The following is a 19,626-nucleotide window of genomic DNA, read 5'->3' as shown; positions in this document are numbered from 1 at the left end:
ATTAATTTGCTTCTGAACCTGAAAGTGTATCTTTAGAATCACATGCTTTGTTGTATATAAAAGTAGAAAGTTCACGTGGCCTGCCTGCAGTCCTGACCACAGCCCCATTGAGCAGAGTGACCAACACAACCACAACGGTTGACACAACACATACTGGTGGAAGAACGGGATGCTGTGCCACAGCAGCGTGTGACCAAGCAGGTGAGTAGCATGAGGAGGTGGTGTCAGGCTCATGTGGCTGTGTATGGTTCTTCCACATGCATCTGAGCTCCTTGTTCTGAACTCTGTTGCTCAACTCATAACTGCATTTTCTTTAACAATAACAAGCCAACCCTAACTACAGGATTTATCAAAAAGGAAAGTCTAAAGCCCAGTCTTAAAACTGGACAATGTGTCAGCCTCATGGACAGAAACTGGGAGTTGTTTCCACAAGAGAGGAGCCTGATAACTGAAAGATCTTCCTCCCATTCTGCTCTTGGAAACTCTAGGAACCACAAGTAAGTCTGCAGTCTAAGAGTGAAGTGCTCTTAGGAAAATATGGAACAATAAGATATGTAATATAAGATGGAGCTAGGTTTTTGAGGGCTTTGTAAGTCAACTTCTTTAAAGTTCTTTCTTTGCCATTTGTGCACAGCCCAACAATCCAGGCACGTTGGAGTTCTTGTGCAGAGCTCTCACAGTCATAGTCAAAAACACTGAAACAACACGATAAAATAAAACATAAGAACAAAGTGGTTTCTATCTACACTGTACAGGAAGTAAACCATGTCACATGACCAGTGAAGTTACGTGGTGTAGGGTTATTCTGTTTTGCCATCAGTCTGACTGGCAGGAGAAAAAAAATATTGCACTCTGGTGCTGATGCTGCTCTACTGTGTGTCAGGTTATATGATCATTGTGTGTGTCTGATAAGAGAGTGCGCTGGATGAAGTGAGTCCTTGATGACTCTTAACTTCTTATCTACCTGAACTATTGATCGATTTTTACCTGAAAGATAAACGCTGTACTCCAGCCACATAAATCAGTCACAGGCTGTAGCATTGTAGCCACACGTATGTTGAAAAGCAACATGTGTTTATGTCCACAGTGAGCATCCTGCTGCTGCAGGGGGGAGAGGAGTGTGAGCGGAAACGAGATGGAAGTCATGAGGGGCTCTTCTCTGTCCTATTAATAAACATGACGGTCTAGTGTGAAGGTAATGGAGTCAGACTGCAGTCTGAGTAAGTGTTCAGTGTGGAGTGGATTATTCAAACTCCTATTCTTTGATCCGCTGAATTATTCATCTGTGAGCCACTCCTGAGTCATCAGGCAGACATATTAGACATCTGCGTTTCACATATGGCTGCAAAACGTCTCCGTGCCTCTGCATTAATTTTCTCAACGCTACACTTCCATGGTGACGCTTTCTCAGAGCAACATTTTTTAAAGGAAATTTCTACTTCAATGAGACCAAAAAACCATAGACTCTAAATGATGCTAGAAAAAGGAAGCCTGTTCACTTGACCAGCACAAATGTGAAAATGTCAATCTAGAAAATGGCAACCCGCTTCTGTTTCTGTTCACTCTGCTCAAGACGAGGCTTGAAGGATGCACATCTGTCTGCTGCTCTGCAAATGACACTAAGGATGCTGCTGTTGGGGAGATTAGGAGCTTGGGCGAGGACTTGGCCGTGGCCGACTTCAGAGGAAACATGTGAAGTCTTTGATGTGAAGAAACGTATCGGAGCTGAATCAATCTGTGGCCCAGCAGCGAAGAAAAGACGGAATACTGGAGTGTGTTCAGCAGAGGGAGTTCATGTGTCCATCAAATTTATTCAAGATATTTTTGTTTGTGGAGTCAGCTTCATGACCTGTTTAGATGCCTTTTGATGTTAAACCCCAAGTCTCATTATCATCTCTGATCAAGAGTTTGGTTTCATGTTGAGGGATGTTTGTTCAATATTTAGACCAATTCAGTTCAGTTTATTTATATATCACAACAAAGTCATCTCAGGACACTGAATAGAAACATTCATATAAAAATAATAATTTAACATTATTTATCTGAGGAGCAGACTGCTTTGAACTTAACTCCATCGCAGAACTCATCTTGATCAAGCATGAAGGCGACAGTGGAAAGGAAAAACTCCCTAATGAGGAAGAAACCTTTAGCAGAACCAGGCTCAGGACAAGCGGCCATCTGCTTCAACCAGCTGGGTTTGAGAGGAACAGGAAGGAGGAACAGATACACAATGGCAGGTCAAGAATCACATGTTACGATAAATGGTTTGTAGGCTCAGTCATCCAGGTAGATAACAACAAAGGCCAAATCATGTCATCTGGACCAGTTTCTTTAAGGGATAAACATTTACTCTTCCATCCAGAAGACTTCATCAGTCTGTGTCCTGATAGCCTGATCTGTCTTATAAGTAGCCTTCACTGCTGTGTTTCAAGCCAACCTCCTGTTGGAATCTCAGAAGCAGGCTTTTAACGCATGCAAAAGGACCCATCTGTCCAAAACAATCAATCATCATCTATAACAATCAATTTTTTTAGGCCAGATGGCCGACTTGCTATTCACAGAAACAACTTGAGGACACCAAGGCCAAGATGGTTCAGAAAAAAGCTTTGTAGGCTCAATCATCCATAGTATCAAATGAAAACTATTCAGTTTTAGCAAATCATTTAAGACATTAGGTCAATTTGTCCTCCAGTAGCCTATAGCAGCATAACAAGCCAACCCTAATTATAGGATTTATCAAAAAGGAAAGTCTTAATCCCAGTATTAAAACTGGACAATGTGTCAGCCTCACAGACAGAAACTGGAAGTTGTTTCCACAAGAGAGGAGCCTGATAACTGAAAGATATTCCTCCCATTCTGCTTTTGGAAACTGTAGGGACCGCGAGTAAACCTGCAGTCTGAGAGCAGAGTGCTCCGTTAGAAAAATATGGAACATTAAGATCTGGAATATAAGATGGAGCTAGGTTGTTGAGGGCTTTGTAGTGTAGATTAAAAGTAAGATTTTGAATTCAATTCTGGATTTGACAGGGAGATAAGCTAAAACTGGAGAGATATGATCTCTCACACTATAAATAACTGTATTTTAGTTAAATGTTTGTTTTTTTCTTGAAGGAATGCATTTTACTTGCTGCATCCATCCCAGGTATAAATGAAAATGAACTTTGACAAGAAATGACAGAGTTATAGCCATTTTGGTCAAACTAATGTGACTTTTTTTGTGTGTGCGATATATGTATGTCAGATTCTACATTCTGCAGATTTACAGTTAAGTAGCACATTTTCTGTAGCAGAACTCACTTTGTAACGAGGCAGCTGTGATTTTGTCGGGCAGTGCGTCTTATTTTGGATTAATTCCTGACTTCAACAGCAGCTGCACTGAAGCTTTTTACAGATTTGATATTTAGTCCGTCCATCTGTCCACAGCTTTGCTGACACATCAACAATCTGTAAAGCCTTCACAGAACAGATGACACAGTCTGAGTCACTTCTCACCAACAGAGGACAGTTTTGTTTCGTTTTAATCTCCGTTCACACTCTGGATTAGGTTGTTGCTCACGAGTGACTCTTTCAAGTGTGTTGGAGGACAAAGGATTTATATATTCTTAAAGGTAAAGATTAGAGCCCGATCGATATGGAAATTTTGGCTATCGCCAATACTGATATTGGGTGGGGAAGGCAAAAGCTGATAACAGATATACTGGATGAAAAAATGTGAACTTTCTACACATTAAACAGTTTTATAAGTTACAAAATGAAGCCAAAGTCATGAAAAACTGAGAATCTTAAAACAATCAAAACGACTTACAGCTACATTGATTTAAAAATGTTTATTCAGACAATATCCAGTATAAAAAAATACAAGAAAAATACAGTACATTAGTTAAACTTTGCAAATATCTGTTTCAACTCAATCCAGCACCTCCCCACTCTGTTAGCTAACATGGTAGCTGTATAACTCAACATAAATACAACATACCTGCTCAGGAAAACTGCTTTAAACTTTTAAACAAAAAAAAAATGCTTTAACTCAGTAAAATGGGGAGTTCAAAAAATGCAGAGGTGAGTAAAAACGTAACGTCTCTAAACTGTTGCAGTCGTTGGGAGTCACATCACGTGAAACCTGGTGATAAAGTGCTTCAGCGCCGAAAACTTATCGAAAAGCTTGCTTGTGCTAAAAAGATGTATATGTTTCAAATAAATAAATAAAACCATTTTATTTGAATACAGGACCTCTAATCCTGACAGTAGTCATTTTCAGTCTGAACAAACTCAGCAGTCACTTTGGCTCAACTCTACCTTAAATAACTTACAGCTACCACCACAGGAAATAAACCATGTTCAATTAGGAAGAAATAAACCGTCAAACGTCCGACTCTTCAGTTCACCTTCGCAAAAAACGAATGAATTAGAGGTAGGAAGTACAAATACTGCACGCCCACAAACATCTGTGCAGCAACACACACACCCTGGAACTGCAGGTGGGATGAGAAATATTTTACAACTAATCAAACAACGCCCGAGTTCTTTAGGCCTTTTCAAAAAATTACTGAATAGATGTGTCAGGTTAAGATGATGCCATTAGCATCAATGTCTAAACATCGCAATCAACCAACGGCAGGTTTCTTTCCAAATTTAGATTTTTTTGCAAAGCTCTGCACTGCTTTTTGTTATCTTATCAATAAAACAAAAACTGTGGAGAAAGTTATTGTTTTTTATAGTTTTAAAGATTAAAGTGGGATGAATAGTAAAAAATCGTTGCAATGTTGAGGGAGTAAAACAAAAAAGTTGATCTTACTGTGCTCGTGAAGCTGCATCTGTATTTTATTATTCTTGTATCCGAGGGTTATGGGTGCACTTTTATTAGGCTAATTGCAAAACAACATGTTTGAAGCAGCGTGAGGTGTGGTTTACTACACCTGCTTGAGCAGAACTGGTTTTAATCCTTCACAGTAAGAGTCTCAAACATTTACACTACTGTAGCCGAAATATTAGTGTTTGTTGTTCTAAGTGTGTTCACGGCAAATTACAATTTAATAATCACAACTTTAGTCCCTCCATTGCAAATTAAAGGCGCTTGCCCCAAATTTATTTCTAAATGCTCATTTTTAAAGTTGGATAAGTAAAGACTTCCTATTCAAAGATGTGTCATTGCTAGTTTGAAGGAGCTGCTTAGCTTTGGTGCATTCACTGACTAGAGGGGAAGCTAAATTTTTGAGCTGGTCAGTCTGAAAATCTGCCTTTTTGGTCACCAGCTAATTGTTACCCCGTTAGAAATCCTTCTGCTCCAGGTTCTGGATCAGGACTTTCTGCTTGTCAGATGAACAGAGTGGGTTCTGAACCCTTCTCTCTGGTAAGCAGGCAGCGTAGGGGTCACCACGTCGTCACTTCTTGGTCCAGGTCGACCTCGCAGAGCGTGTCACGAGCTCCAAAGGGGGGCGCGAGTTCCCCGAAGAATCAGCCAATAGGAAGCCAGCTGATGTTCCACAAGGACACACCCCTTTCACTTTGTCTCAGTGGTCTTCAGGGTTGAAGGGGTGGAGTCAGCGAAGGCCCTGAACATCACAACGAAGGAACAATACAACATTAGTTTTTTGTCTGAAACATCTAATCTGCTGTGTGTGTGTGTGTGCGTGTGTGTGCTTTTGTGTGTGTGTGTGTGTGTGTGTGTGTGTATGTGTACCTCATGGGGTGGACGGGCCAGTTTGGCTGCACCGGTGTGGTTAGTGCAGAGCTGGGGCTCATCAGCATGGCGCTGTAGATGTTAGCCGCCACTACCAGGATACAGAGGAGGATGGGCCCAATAATCGCCCCCTCCAGACCCAGATAGTAAGCCCCGCCTGCTACTGCCAGACCTGTCAGGTACGGGTGTCCGCCCCTGAAGAAGAGTCATTACACAAATACTTAAACAATGCCAAATAAAAGCCTCAGCACCATCCTACTTCTCTCTCCTGACTCTGCTCCCAGGTTTCCATCTGAGCTACGGCAAGGTGGACGCCCTGAGCATCTATTAAAAAAATGTTCTTGTAATCCACAAAGAGATGCTCAAAAATCATATTCCAAACTACATGAACTGTACCGCTCACACTAAATCCACTTATTACTCTGATTTAACAATCCTTCAGGGCAATTCAGGAAGAATCGTTTTGATTTCTCAGCAACTCTTTCCAACCCTCGGCTTCTCTTCTCCCTCGTTCATCCTCTGTTGCTGTCTGTGACACTCTAACGTCTTTTTGTAATGACAGAATTAAAACTCTGATGAATGACTTCGACTGAGACTACAGTTATGATTGACCTGAGCATCCTGCCGTCTGGTGGTGGTTCTGTGTGGAATTTCCCAAACGATGGACTTCATGAAACCGTTAGATCGGTTTCATGATTCCATTTTAAAACCGGACATAGAAAGTTTATTAAATGTGCCAGCGTGGCGCTCACATACACACCCTGATATGTCAGAGTAGATGGCTGTATCCACAAAATACGTCGGGAGCAGATGACAGATGAGCAGCAGCAGAGCCTTGACCCCTTCACCCTGCGCCAACCACAGGTCGCACACAGCCGGCACCGCTGCCCAGTAGGTCCCCAAGAACGGCACGGCACCCAGTATGGCAGCCAGAGCTGCAGGCCCAGGACACAGATTTAAATGTAACACAGACCCTGAGTGCAGCTTGGCGGGTGCAGGATTATGGCACAATCTGCTGCGAACACGATGACTCACCAGACGGAATGAAGACGATGTTGATGCCAAAGATGGTGTGAGTGAGCCACGTGTAGAGGCCGTAGAAGACGGCCATTTTCAGAGAGGCATCGAACACCCCTCTGAAACAAACATGCGACAAGTTACAGCAAGCACATGGCTGTGTATCGTTTGGATTCTGCAGCTGATAAAGACCTGATGGCCTCTTCTACAGACTGGCCGACGATGTTGGACGAGGGTCCAGGCTGAGACAGAGGCGTCAGGCTGATGACCCATTTCACAGGTTTGTAGTACTCGCCACTGGAGCTCAGCAGATAGAACAGAGTGGTGAGAAAAATCACCTGCACGAGAACAAAACATTTCAAGATCGGTTTTAAAAAGTGTTGATTTTAAAGCTACGCGACACGTAAACGTGTTTTGTTGTGTATTGAGATCATTTATTCAGCGTTTCTTACCAGACTCAGAGCAAAGTTGAGCAGAGCCGTGCCGCTGTGGAACAAGACTGTGAGGAGCGTGGTGGTGGTGGAAATAAGGAGGCCAACGTTCCTGCTCATCACCACCCACAGAGACTCCAAAATCTACACACACAAAAACAATTCTCAGGAAAACAATCCATGAAAACACAAAGTCAGAAAGACATCAGTGGTTTATAACCTCCAGTTATTTTTGTCAAGTCAATGTAGCACCGCGGCGGCACAGGTGTAATTATTTGACTAATTTCAAAGCTCATGCTCAATAATCCAGGTAAAAAATCCAGCAACGTTCAGTCAGGTCATCTGGACGGTTTCTTTTTTTTTTGTTGTTGAGACGTTTCATCCTTCATCCAAAGGACTTCATCAGTCTGAGGAGCCACAACAAACTGAGTTCCACAAGCAGCAACCAGTTTGCTGGTGATGAGATGGTTTCTTGAGAACTTTGATATTTTGAACCACTTTGGCCATGGCTGCCTCAGAGGAGTTGACGGGGGAGAGGGTGGGTCCCAGAAACCATCTTATCACCAGCAAACTGGTTGGTCCACTACGTGAGTGTGCTGCTTATGAGACCGAGTTTGTTGTGGCTCCTCAGACTGATGAAGTCCTTTGGATGAAGGATGAAACGTGTCAACAAAAAAAGAAACCGTCCAGATGAACTGACTGAACTTTGTTGGTATTTGACAAATTATCTTCAAATTAATCATCAGTATTACTAAATGGGAGAAAATGGGTCCACAGATTATTAAACACATGAAAATAATTCTGTCTGTGCAGAAGACGCAGCCAAACGTACCGAGAGCAGAGTCTCGATGTTCTCCTGTAGAAAGGAGGCGATGTCCTTCCAGTCCAAGATGTCCCCCAACCAGCTGTTCTGTCTCTGGACCATTTTCTGCCCACGGTGGCGCCCGGATAAGGTCGTGTTCTGCGTCAACATGTGGGTGATATTTTAGACCAACAATAGCACTGGGAGTACAGGAAGTCGCTCGCTCTCTTTACCTTCACAAACCAGGAATGGTACAGTCGGTCCCAAAGCTCCAGAACCTGCTTCTCGATCACTGCTGTGTTGTTCACTTTATCTCCTAACATCTTGTGAAGCTGCACACAAAAGTAGTAAAAAAGTTTGTTGCATGTTGTGCTTGAAAAAAAGTGATCATCTTAAATATTTAGTGAATGATCTTTAAAACCTTCTGTGTGATCCACTCTCTCCCGTGCTGATACACGTTAGTAGCAGCTGAATTCAGAGCTTTCTGCACAACACGAGCTTCTGGAAGCCAACTACAGAAAGGAGCACAAGAGAAACAGAAATATTTGCGTATTTACAGAAAATGAAACAGCCGATTGTTTAACAAAAGAAGAAAAAAGTCCCAACTTGGCCCATTCTGGATGGTTGGACAGAGTCTCGTTGATGAGGTTACTGGTGACCTCGACGATGTGAGCACTTTCATGATGAACCTTAAAGATGAAAGAGAAAAATAAAAGAAGCTACTTTAGTATCTGGGTTAAGAGTTGCATTTGGGTCCAAAAAATTCGACCCGACCCGGCCCCAGCCTGTAGCCATCATTTCCAAACTCCACCCGATCCAACAAAATAACAGTAATTACAGGTCCAAACCCGAAACCTCCCGACATTTTTAATTAAGCTTTGACTGCTTAGAATTATTAAAGGTCGGCGGACACACGCATAGGCCCTGTCATGATAACAAATTTTACTGGGCGATTAAATGTCTCAGAAATTATTGCGATAAACGATAATATTGTTTGAAATTTGACAATAATTAGTAATTATTGTCAAATTTAAGAAGAAACGTTGGTTAATTTGTTTTGTGTGTAGTACCTTTTTTCGAAGACTGTTTGAGCCGAAGGATGGATAGTGAGGGCGCGAGCAGCGTGTCTCTAAGAAAAATGGGAGGGAGGACCCTTGACATGGGCTGTCTCCCTCTGGTTCTCAAAATGGTGGACGCTCTGTGTGGTTCAAGCACTTTAGCATAGATTTGTCACACAAATATTTTAATTTAAAAAAAAATTTTTAAAAATCAGTAAACAAGTTCTCAGCTTCTTTTGCAGAGAAAAACAACTTTTTACTCAAAAACACAGGTTTCAACTGTGAATTTTGGAGCTTCGACAAGACGGGAGATTTTTTCCCAGAGGTCGGCCTGTTAGCTTAGCTCATAGCTTAGCTTCTCAGCTTAGCTGCTTTTAACGATCCAAAAACGTGATTTTGGATCGTTAAAATGGATTATAAAGAGAAAGGGAGGGGTCAGTGAAGAGCACCGGAGTTAAGCCTTTTGTCATCCAGTGTCTTCAGTAGAAAGAGAGAGACATGAAGAAACGATAAAGCTGATATATGAAAATGAGGTTGATAATTTTCATTTATCATGCGAGTAATTAATTTATTGTTTATCGCGACAGGCCTACGCACGCGGCTGATCAGAGCTTAGGAGGTGTTTGTCCTTTCATGGCCATCAAAGTGCATTAATCCCAGCTTCTGACTGCATTCTGCATCATTCATACACGGACCCTACTCTGACATGTCAAATATTTTGTGATCTCACCTGTTGTCCCCTTTTTGTAATGACAGAATTAAATCTCTGATGAATGGGTCATTGTCCACGCGTGTCGCTGAATGACCATCCATTTGAGCTGATGGATCGCTGGCAGTAGTCCATCTGAAGCTTAACTGAACTTTTTACCTCCTTCAAGGCCCGTCAGCACACGGTCAAATGGCCACGTGCGGCTGGTGATTGTATGGCAACCCATGTCATATAATTGGATGGTCAGCCGTGCGCGTCTGCTGAAGCAATCAAAAGTTCAACGCCGACCCGCACATTAAGCAAATTATTATGGACCGGCCCGGCCCTAATCCAGGTCGGGCTCCAGGTTCGGGTTAGAAATGACAGCTGTAACCTGGGTTGCCTGCCTGCTGTAAAATAAAGCAAACCTAAAATAAGTTACCATAGCAGTGAGCAGAAGAGCCATAAGTAGAGTCCCTGTGACCAGGAGGAAGATGATGAAGATGCTGATGATTTTATCCAGCGATCGCTCCAACCACACGATCATCTGAGGACAAAACAGGAAGAAAAAACAAACGGGGGAAGGGGAGTAGAAGACGTATTCAGTTAAAACATTGAAGGAGCAAACATTCACAATGATCAGACACATGGAGAAACCTGTGTCCTTCCCACAGGAAGACCTTTAGTTATTTCAAAATAAAATTACATTCTCACAGGGTTGGAAAAGAATTTGACTCAACCACATTTTAACGCCTACAAATAATAAAAAAAAGTTTTTCTCCTGTTCTTCCCTCTGCATTTTTCCACTAATACTGTATATAGTTGTAATTTAATTCAAACCAATTTGTAAAGCGTTGGGAGTTTCACTCAGGTTTCTCGATGTTTGATTTACAAGGATTCTCCTATTTTTTGAGGCTGGTGTTAAAAGATTAGAGTTACTGGAGTCCATGGGGAGTGACTGGAACAAGTTAGCAGATGTTCCTTGGTCATAAGGCCACACCAAATGTGTTATTACATGGAGGGAGGCAGGATACAACAATCAGCACAGGTCCCACTGCATTTAGAAATGATTAGAATCATTTAGAGGAGAGGATTTGTTTTTCATTCACAATGCAGCCTTACGTATATGGAGAAGATTATTAGGACAAGCCCAGTTCCCCCCAATACAGTAAGTAGGTTAACAAAAAAATGGAAACATCAGACGTGATTCAGGTTCATTTTGAGTTTAATCCCTGGAGACATTTATTCAGTGCTCTGTATAAACCTGGAATTTATTTACAAGTCTTCAAGTTTTCATTCGGTGCTTGAATTCACAACCCCGCGACAGAGCAGGCAGAGCTAGGTTCAAATCAAAATAAAATAAATTAAACACCCACCAGCTCAACTGTTTTAGGAGTTTAATAAACTGAATTTGTTGAGTCGGGGTTTTAATTCTACGTTTCGGGCACCAAGAGTCCATTTACAAGTTTACAGAAACGCACCTGCTGAGATATTTATCCATTTATCATCCATGCACGTCAGAAAGAAGTGAACTTGCACCCGATTTTTAGATTTATCAACAAAATGTCAAATTAAGAAACGGACATCCCCAACAGGAAGTAATCGCTCTTCAACCTAAGGATTACCAGAAATTTTAATACCAGTACTACATTAGTTTTTTAACCCATTAACCACTTTATCCAGCAAATATTTGCCTTTTTTTTATTGTTTGAAAGCCTGTGCATACGTAACCAATTACCAAGTAGGAACACGAAGCTGAGGCAGCAGATACAGCAGACTGTAGCCACAAATTTAGTCGTTTTAAGTGAGAACCATTTTTATTAGTTATTTTATAGGTGTCCAAATTCTCCTAAGTGTTGTTAAATACATGTTTATTAAAAAATATATAACTATTAGGCAACCAAAAAAAAAAAATCAGTGTTGTATTTTTGTCATCAGCTGCCCTGATTTTAAAGAACAGTTTCAGCACTGGACACAGAAAAACTCACATCGGTCTAAATATTTACATTCAGCAGTTTCCTGCAAGCCAATCGATTTATGTTTAATAAAATAATAAAAAGTTGTAAAATCATCAGCATTAGGAGCCACTAACAGCCAATAAATAGATTCTACACCTGTTCAACAAAAATGTCAACGTAAATTAATAAAGTACTTTATATTCTTAATTACTTGACAGAGCTGTAAACTAGACAGCTTCAGAAATCTTTAAGTTATAACGTAAGGCGCACTGGTGGAAAAACTACATTAATCTATTACAAAAGTTTTTAATAACTTTGAATATTTTACTAAGCAAACTGTAAAGCCTCGTCCCTAAAATCAGCAGCTTCCTGACGAAGTCAGGGCGGTATAGTTCCTTCAACGTGGACTCACGTATTCATTCTGCGTTTATTGTCATACGAAGTGTTTCCATTGTTTTGTTTATGCCCAGTCTGGAAACATACTCCAAAAAAAATAAAAAAATTAAATGTGTGTGGTTCAAGAATTGGCCTTGGATAAGCTCTACCCTTCTACTCCGCTGTGCTCCATTTACATCTCTCCATGCAGCTCACACACTTTCGGGACAAATCTGTCAGCTAAGATCAGCAGCAAAGATACAGATGGGGTGGGGGGGTCAACAAAGTCCAAACCAACCCCCCCCCCCCCCCCCCCCAACTATAGCTTTCCTGTGAAATAAAAGCAGGAAGGCAGCAACAAAACAGACCAGATGAGTTGGAGGTGACGGTGAATGGGGAAGACAAAAAAAAAAAAAAAAAAAGCCAGTCCAAGCAGCTACCAGGTGTCCTCACATGTCCTCACATGTCCTCACATGTCCTCACATGTCCTCACACACAGACGCTCCTTCTTGAAGCTCATTTACTGCTTTCTCTCACACACAAACACTCATTACCTGCTTGTTAAGCCAATGCCAGAGCTTGGGGGAGAGAAAGAGACATTGGGAAGATTGTTATTGGAAAGCTCTGTGCCTCGGTTCAAGCTGAGTGAGCAGACCGTTTGTGGGGAGGGGGGACTGGCCTCACGAGTGGGGTGTGAAAATAGACAATCGTGAAAAACTACTGTATTTTTTTTGGACTATAAAGGTGCACTTAAAATCCTTTCATTTTCTCAAAAATTGACAGTGAACCTTATAGTCCGGAAAATACGGTAAATAAAGAAACCTCGATTAGTTCAGTCCAAACACTTACCTGCATTTAGGATGAGAAGGCGTCAGATTCATCACTAAGTTTGTCCTGGTTTGAAAAACTAACTGATTCTGAGTCCCAAAGTTTATTAAAACGTTTGTTTTGTTCCGTGTTAACAGTCTGGATGAGGACAAGACTCCGATTTTAGGCTTTTAGAGGCAGAACTGAGCAAAACTGGAACAAGAGAAACTTGGACTCTTCAGGCTCCGTGGCTATTTTTGTATTTAAATCACAGCAAAAGAATCCAGTTCTCCTGAGAAATACAACCTTTTCCTTACGGTTAGACGTTTTAACTACACAGCAGTTTAGTCAAACTATATTGTGTTTTTGTTAAACAGAAAACGTAATATTTGCTCTTATGTCGAAAGATTTGCTACATTTCTACAGTGCAAGGCTTCACCACTATCCTTCCAGGATTTCAAAACGCTTAAAATTATTCTTAAATTAATTTTAAGTTCTCTTGTGATGTTTTGTCAATATCTGAGCGTAACACCAATAAGATATTTATCATATCATATTTACATAGGATAAGTCTGACATGGATGTTGGGAAATATCAGTTTGTTTTGATTTTGTTAAATTAACGTGGTGACTTATTTTGTTTTATCCATGCAGTGTACGTCTGCACATCATGTCCGAAGAGCGTGTGTAATTTAATAAAACTGTCTGAGGATCTTAATTATGATGGATAGCAACAAGTGATCTGTGCAAATGCTCAGAAGGTGTGGCAGTGCAACACTAAACGTGTCTGCAAGAGCTTCAGGACTGAAAAACATTTTGTTTCAGCTGCGCCGGTGTGTCCAGGTGTTACCTTGGTGTCGATGCGCAGCAGGAACTGAGCCAGGCCTTTGATTGGTCCAGGCAGCAGGGCTTCTTCACGCTCACGCCCAAACCTTTCCAGCACGCTCCACCAGGAGCTGAGGGTGCGCTCTGCAAAGCTCTTCACGCCGAAGTGGACCACCAGCTTCTTCAGCACCCACACTGCGTCGTCAAGGCAACAGACACGTGTTTAGTAGTTCTTTGTAATGAAACAACTGGATCTTGAGTGGGTTTGTGTGTTACCAGCCACGGGGATTGGCAGCAGCTGCAGGATCCAGAAGTTGAGCCACACCTGAACGAGCACAATGGCCCAGACCAGCATGATGAAGTAGATGTCGCTGGCTTTACGGTTACTCTTCTCTCTGTGTAGGAGCCCCGGCTGTAAGGAGCGGGGGAACCCAGGGGTGGAGGGCAGGGGGCCGACTGACTGAACGCCGTCTGGGAGGGAGACGGCAAGAAGTTCAAAGCAACATGGCAAACACTTTGTTAAAGTTCCTTTCAAGAGTTGTTAAAATTACAAAAATAATCCAACAAAAACATACTTTTTATTTGTTTACAATAACTTGGTGTTCTAAAATTTTTACACAAAAGTAATTCTGATCGATCTATTACTACAGTGCACAAGAAACACCTGGTCTTTACTTTATGTTGTCATCTGTGCTTAAATAAAATAGAAACATTAATTTTTTATTTATTTATTTATTACCGGGGTTGGAGTTCTCACCAGGCTCAGTTTTTGGCTTTAGATTGCTACAGGAAATGGCCATGTAAATGGTGTTTGCAGCAAATGACAGCATCTGTCCCGGCAGCTCTCCTGTGGGGAGGAAACCATTAATAAACAAGCTGAGGGAATGGAAAAACAAAACACTTATTTTATTGCATTGGTGTTGTTAGACTTACAGACGTCACTAAATACTATTGTTCAAACTTTAACTCTACCAGAGCCGGTAGCCAAGACGAGGTCTTGTTTTTTGGTGGCTGGACATGGAGGTGCTTTTATTTTTATTTTATTGGGTGAGTGCATAAAAAGTGTTCACTTTTCAGATCAATTTTTCTTCTGTACGTTTTTCGGGAAGGAACTTATTTTTGTGCTACTTCATCAATTCATTTATCAAAATGTTCAGCTCATTCAGGACATTCCTGCTATGACTTTTGGCATTTGTGCAATTTTTATGATTTAAAATATTTAGCTTTTTCAGCCGTTTTCTTCTTCACATCTCCCAAATCTTTTGTGCCGTTTACAACCTTTTACTGCTCATTTCAGCTTTTGTTCTGGTTCAGCTTCTTTGTGGTGATTTCACCAGCTTGTTTTTCAGCTATGTTTGTTTTCAGCTAATTTCAGCTTTTGTTCTTTTTTTCAGCTTCTTTCAGCATAATTCAGCATTTTTCTGCTTTTACAGCTAAGTTTTAGGTATTTTTCTGCCCATTTCAGTTTGTTTTTACCTTTTCAGCTACTTTTTTCCCCTAATATCAACTTTTTCTGCTCATTTGTTTCTTTTTTGACAATTTTAGATTTGGTGAAATCTATTTGGCCTCTCTGCTCATTTCTGCTCTATTCAGTTTTTCCTACAGTATTCTGCCTTTTTTCTGCTTTTATTTTTCTTCTTTCAGCAAATGACAGCCGTTCAAATTCAACTCGCATCAACAGTTTAGCGATGAAAGCTGTTCAGCTGGTTTCAACTTCCTCAGCTTTCAGCAAAGCTCATTCAGCAACGCCACTTTGTGACTTTTTTTCTTGTGCTGAACGGGACAGAGTCCCAGCTGCCGCAGCCTGGTGTATTCACTGATGACGTCCTGATTTCAATCAGACCATGGTGGTCTGCCGTTCTGAGCCGTGGAGCGTCCGATTCTTCATGCATGTGGAGCTGCTTTCTTGTACAATGTCATTTATTTGTGCAACATGCAAGTTTGTTTTTGCCGTTTGTATCTAAAAACTATTTTGTCCGACAACATGAGACTCAACAGCAACGTTCAGACAGGAAAGGTGTACCTCTTCTGGGTTAAATCATAGACTGTCTCAGTCATTTTTACAGAGGCTTTCACATGTAAAAAGCAAAGCATGACCCAGTGAGAGAATAGAAAAATCTAAAAGTATAAAAATAGAGGTATAATAAAAACATAACTGAAAGGAATGCATTATTTTATACGATAAATATTGGGATCAAAATATGCATTTATATTGGGATTTCACTGTGGTCCATTTTCCCCCCTCATAAAGAACACTAAAGGTTAATAATGTTCCTGTAGAATTACACGAGGAATTGGAACGATTCTGACAAAATAACAAATTTTGAAGGATTTTTAGGATGCGTCATTAAAAAATGCTTATTGAGCACACAAATAAATAAATAAATACATAAAAATAGAGACATGAAGAAATGCATGGCTGATTTTTCCTCTTAAGACCTTCATTCATTAGAATTGTAGAAGCTGCATGGACGTAACTGGATCGAGGTTCTGACCAACATTACAGAATGAGGAGGACTGATTCTAGTGCAGTTATTTTGGGAACGTTGTTCCACAGATCAGAGCAGCTGAATTAAAATCATTCCAGCAGACATTCATCACATTTATTCACAAGCTCATTTGACCCTTTTGACTTTTAAAGTGCTCTTGTATTCATTCATAGAGACCATCTGAGTTATTTCAAAGTTGAACAAGATGAATCTCATCTTACATTCACGTCTATATCAGAGATATTCAATTAAATTAATAAAGGGGCCACAGTTACTGAAAGCTAAAAGCTTAGCAGCCAGACATCAAGCAGTTATTGTCATTAAGTAAGTTTGTTTTATGGTTTAAAATTTAGTTTCATTTAAAAATGAACCCATTGGTGGGCTGAAATGAGCTCACCCATGGGTCTGATTTGGCCCCTGGGCCACCAGTTGAACAGCCCTGGTCTATATGTTTAGCTCAGTGTACGTGTTGTGAATAGCTCTTTACTACTACATCCAATTTACACTTTTTGTTTTTTCCACCATATTTATTGACGTCCACGAGAAGGTAAATGTCAGGATGTGTTATAGGCATCTTTACCTCTTTCAGAAATGGGCGGTTTCTCCTGAGAGCCCACGATCAGGAGTATTACTACAACCACAAATATGGGCGCTCTCCATGAGCCGGTGAGAGACACTGAAAACAGATCCAGAACCATGAATCAGAACCCTGGGTTATAAACAAAGAGAAACTTGGTTTGACCATCATCACAACAGAAATAGTGACCTTTGGGACACGAAAACCACATTTGATATAAAAATTAAAGAGTTAGAATCACCATAAATGCAATTTTTACACCAAGAAGTGAACTTCTTCCTAAAAGCCTGCATTCACCTTGTACACCTAAAGGTCAGCACCGCTTGTCGGCACGCCTCAAGTGTGCTAAAAATACATTCGACTTTCTCCTCTTTCTTTAGTCTGTCCTGTAAATGTGGAGGGACAACACCTGCCGTTTGAAAAATAATGGTGCTGGCTCATTTTCTGCAACCTCCTACACTCAGGTGGACAAAGTAAGGAGACATCTACTCCAGTAGCAAAAGGGCGGTTTGTGTAAAAGTATGAGCAAAATGTGTCTAAACAAGTCCTCCAGAATGTCATGCTCACCGAGATAGAAGAGCAGCGCAGCCCAGACGGGAAGAGCAAAAGCCCTGAGGTACCGCTCGGTGCGAGGACTCCACTTCAGACAAACCGCCAGCAAGTAGCCGACCACAACGCCGGACACCTGAGCACAAACAAACACAGCAAATTAATCAGTTTGTTTTACTTAAGAGCTCTTTTGGAAAATGTGCTCATTTCACATTTAGGGGCGTTGAAGCAGAGATAAAACTGCATTTTTCTGATTGTTGTTGTTGTTAAAAAGGAGCAAAACATCTGCAGCTGTTTCAAATCTATAGCCAAGTGCCCACAAAGATCTCAGCTGCCTCCACGTTACACACAAAACCATGTTTCAGAGTAACTCGATCCGCTGCTCTCCTTCCTATTTTTAAACATTTTGTGATTCGGATACCGCCTGAAGAAAGAGCGCATGCAGTCTGAACAGAACACTCATGTGATTCAGATTGGGCCAGACAGCGAAGATCTGTATTGGCATGATAAGCGATTGATCGATTAAAACCCTGGAAATTCCATTTACTGACAAAGTTCAGTCACGTGTTTCAAGAAACGCTTTGTGCAATTAATGCAAATTGAATAAAACTGCTGCTAGAGAGGTCTAATATGAGTTTATGGCGTTTATAGCTTCAAGATTTGCAAATTGTTCAGCATCAACCACCGTTCTCGCCCACCTCCTGAGGCGATAACGTTAATGTCCCTGTCTTATTTGTTAAGTCTGTTAGTAAAATATCTCCTGAACAGCAGGAATTTAAAAACAATTCTCAGTGGTTTGACCTATAACTGATTAACTTTAGGAATCAATTTTAATCAAGACAGTCACAACTACTGACTCTTAGCCAACATAAAACCAGCTATAACTCAGCCAGTTTAACAGATGTTGAGCTAAAACCTGATATAGTAGTAGCTATACGATATATATTTTTCAAAGTATAAATACTATATAATATACTATATTCACAGTATTCTTTGATTAAAAATAAAAAAAGCTTTGGGGTGAAAGCCATGGTGTTTTGTAAACTGTTCACAGCCATGTGACCTGACTCCCCCACCCTGACTCCCACTCTTCACTCACCCACGCGACGTGGAAACAGTCCAGCACGACTCCGATGACCCAACAGACGTGACCCAGGACCACCTGCACACCGATGACGCTCCAGAACAGGTAGAGGAAATAAAGCAGCGGCGCCCCGGCTCCGATCACCAGCAGCACGGTGAGCCTCTCCAGCACCAGCCGGCCCATCGCCTCCACCCCGTAGTTGACGCCCCACACCGGGACCAGCAGGGTCCCCACGACGATGGGCGTCCCGGTGTCCTGCAGGCCGCTGAGCCACGAGCGGCCGAGCCGGGCGAGGGAGTACTTGAAGGGGTGGAGGAAGGTGCCGCAGAGCACGGCCCAGAGGAGCGGGCGGAGGAAGGCCTCCAGGATGAAGTAGACCAGGACGGCCGCCCCGCAGCAGATAGCCACGAAGATCATCGCCCCCGTGTTGTAGAAGGCCTGTTTGATGTTTTTATCAAACTTTAAGGACGACGGGTGGGTTAGCAGCTGGCTCACCATCCCGACGGCCGGCTGGACGCTCTCGCTGAAAGAAACAAATTGAGGCCGCCCGGTGTGGGGGGTCTCCGGGGTGGAGGCAGCAGCCGGCTCGGGCCCCGAGTCCTCCTCAACTGCCATGTTGCCAGCTCGGACTGATCTAGCCAGCGCGTGAGGAAGAAAACGTGTGACGTATGATTAGCGAACGGCCCATGGAACTATGGGCAATGTAGTACCGAAAAAAACAACAACAGGAAAACGGGTTTGTAAACTCAATCATCCAGGTGGACTATGGGCAATGTAGTACCGAAAAAAACAACAACAGGAAAACGGGTTTGTAAACTGAATCATCCAGGTGGATAAATCACAAAAACGGTTAAAACATGTCATCTGGACAAGTTTCATTTTTATCTGACATTTTAAAGGCTTTTTTTGTTAGCGTCTCATGGAAGCTAATTTTTTTGATTATAAAAGCATTATATAAATAATTATAATTAATTAATTTAAAATAATATAAATTAAATTAATAATTATAATGAACAAATTATAAAATACCTTCAAATGATAACTTAATTGATACTTATGATACATTATACAATAATAATGGGATGCTAAGTCATTATTATGACATTTTAAGTCATAATTTTGAGATATTTCATATTTATAACTTAGAATGTCAAAATGAACTTAGTGTCTCATAACCGACTTAATATATTAATTCAACCTTTATTTATACAGGTTAGTTTCATTGAGTAACAGAGACTAATTTTCAGAAGAGACATGTTTTAGACAAAACCTCAGATAAGATATAAT

At 41.3% G+C, this 19,626-nt stretch overlaps 1 protein-coding gene across 1 annotated transcript; it reads right to left on the bottom strand.

Annotated features, from left to right (window-relative positions):
• Positions 1-5,392: 5,392 nt before the first annotated feature.
• On the bottom strand, positions 5,393-18,954 carry tmem245 (transmembrane protein 245). Its single transcript, XM_037676324.1, has 17 exons — positions 18,355-18,954; positions 17,274-17,391; positions 16,710-16,805; positions 14,380-14,487; positions 13,917-14,111; positions 13,666-13,835; positions 10,119-10,223; positions 8,537-8,619; positions 8,352-8,442; positions 8,164-8,262; positions 7,961-8,089; positions 7,150-7,272; positions 6,890-7,035; positions 6,716-6,816; positions 6,441-6,615; positions 5,681-5,875; positions 5,393-5,552 (listed from the first exon to the last, which is right to left on the bottom strand). Exons 1-17 carry the CDS (start codon positions 18,952-18,954, stop codon positions 5,501-5,503), a joined length of 2,586 nt encoding a protein of 861 aa, XP_037532252.1. The 3' UTR covers positions 5,393-5,500.
• Positions 18,955-19,626: the final 672 nt, after the last annotated feature.

This window comes from Nematolebias whitei, chromosome 5, assembly GCF_014905685.2.
Source record: "Nematolebias whitei isolate Nwh7 chromosome 5, NemWhi1, whole genome shotgun sequence".
NCBI lineage: Eukaryota > Metazoa > Chordata > Actinopteri > Cyprinodontiformes > Rivulidae > Nematolebias > Nematolebias whitei.
Note: the sequence above shows the minus strand (reverse complement) of the source record. Positions and strands in the feature narration are given on the sequence as shown.

What these genes read in the sequence shown, in the direction of transcription:
- tmem245 (XM_037676324.1), bottom strand. Translation starts at nt 18,954, where the DNA reads ATGGCAGTTGAGGAGGACTCGGGGCCCGAGCCGGCTGCTGCCTCCACC. An exon ending in AACCATCCAGAATGGGCCAA is followed by an intron (nt 8,443 to 8,536) that starts GTTGGGACTTTT and finishes TCCTTTCTGTAG; the next exon opens with TTGGCTTCCAGAAGCTCGTG. An exon ending in ACATCGAGACTCTGCTCTCG is followed by an intron (nt 7,273 to 7,960) that starts GTACGTTTGGCT and finishes TTGTGTGTGTAG; the next exon opens with ATTTTGGAGTCTCTGTGGGT.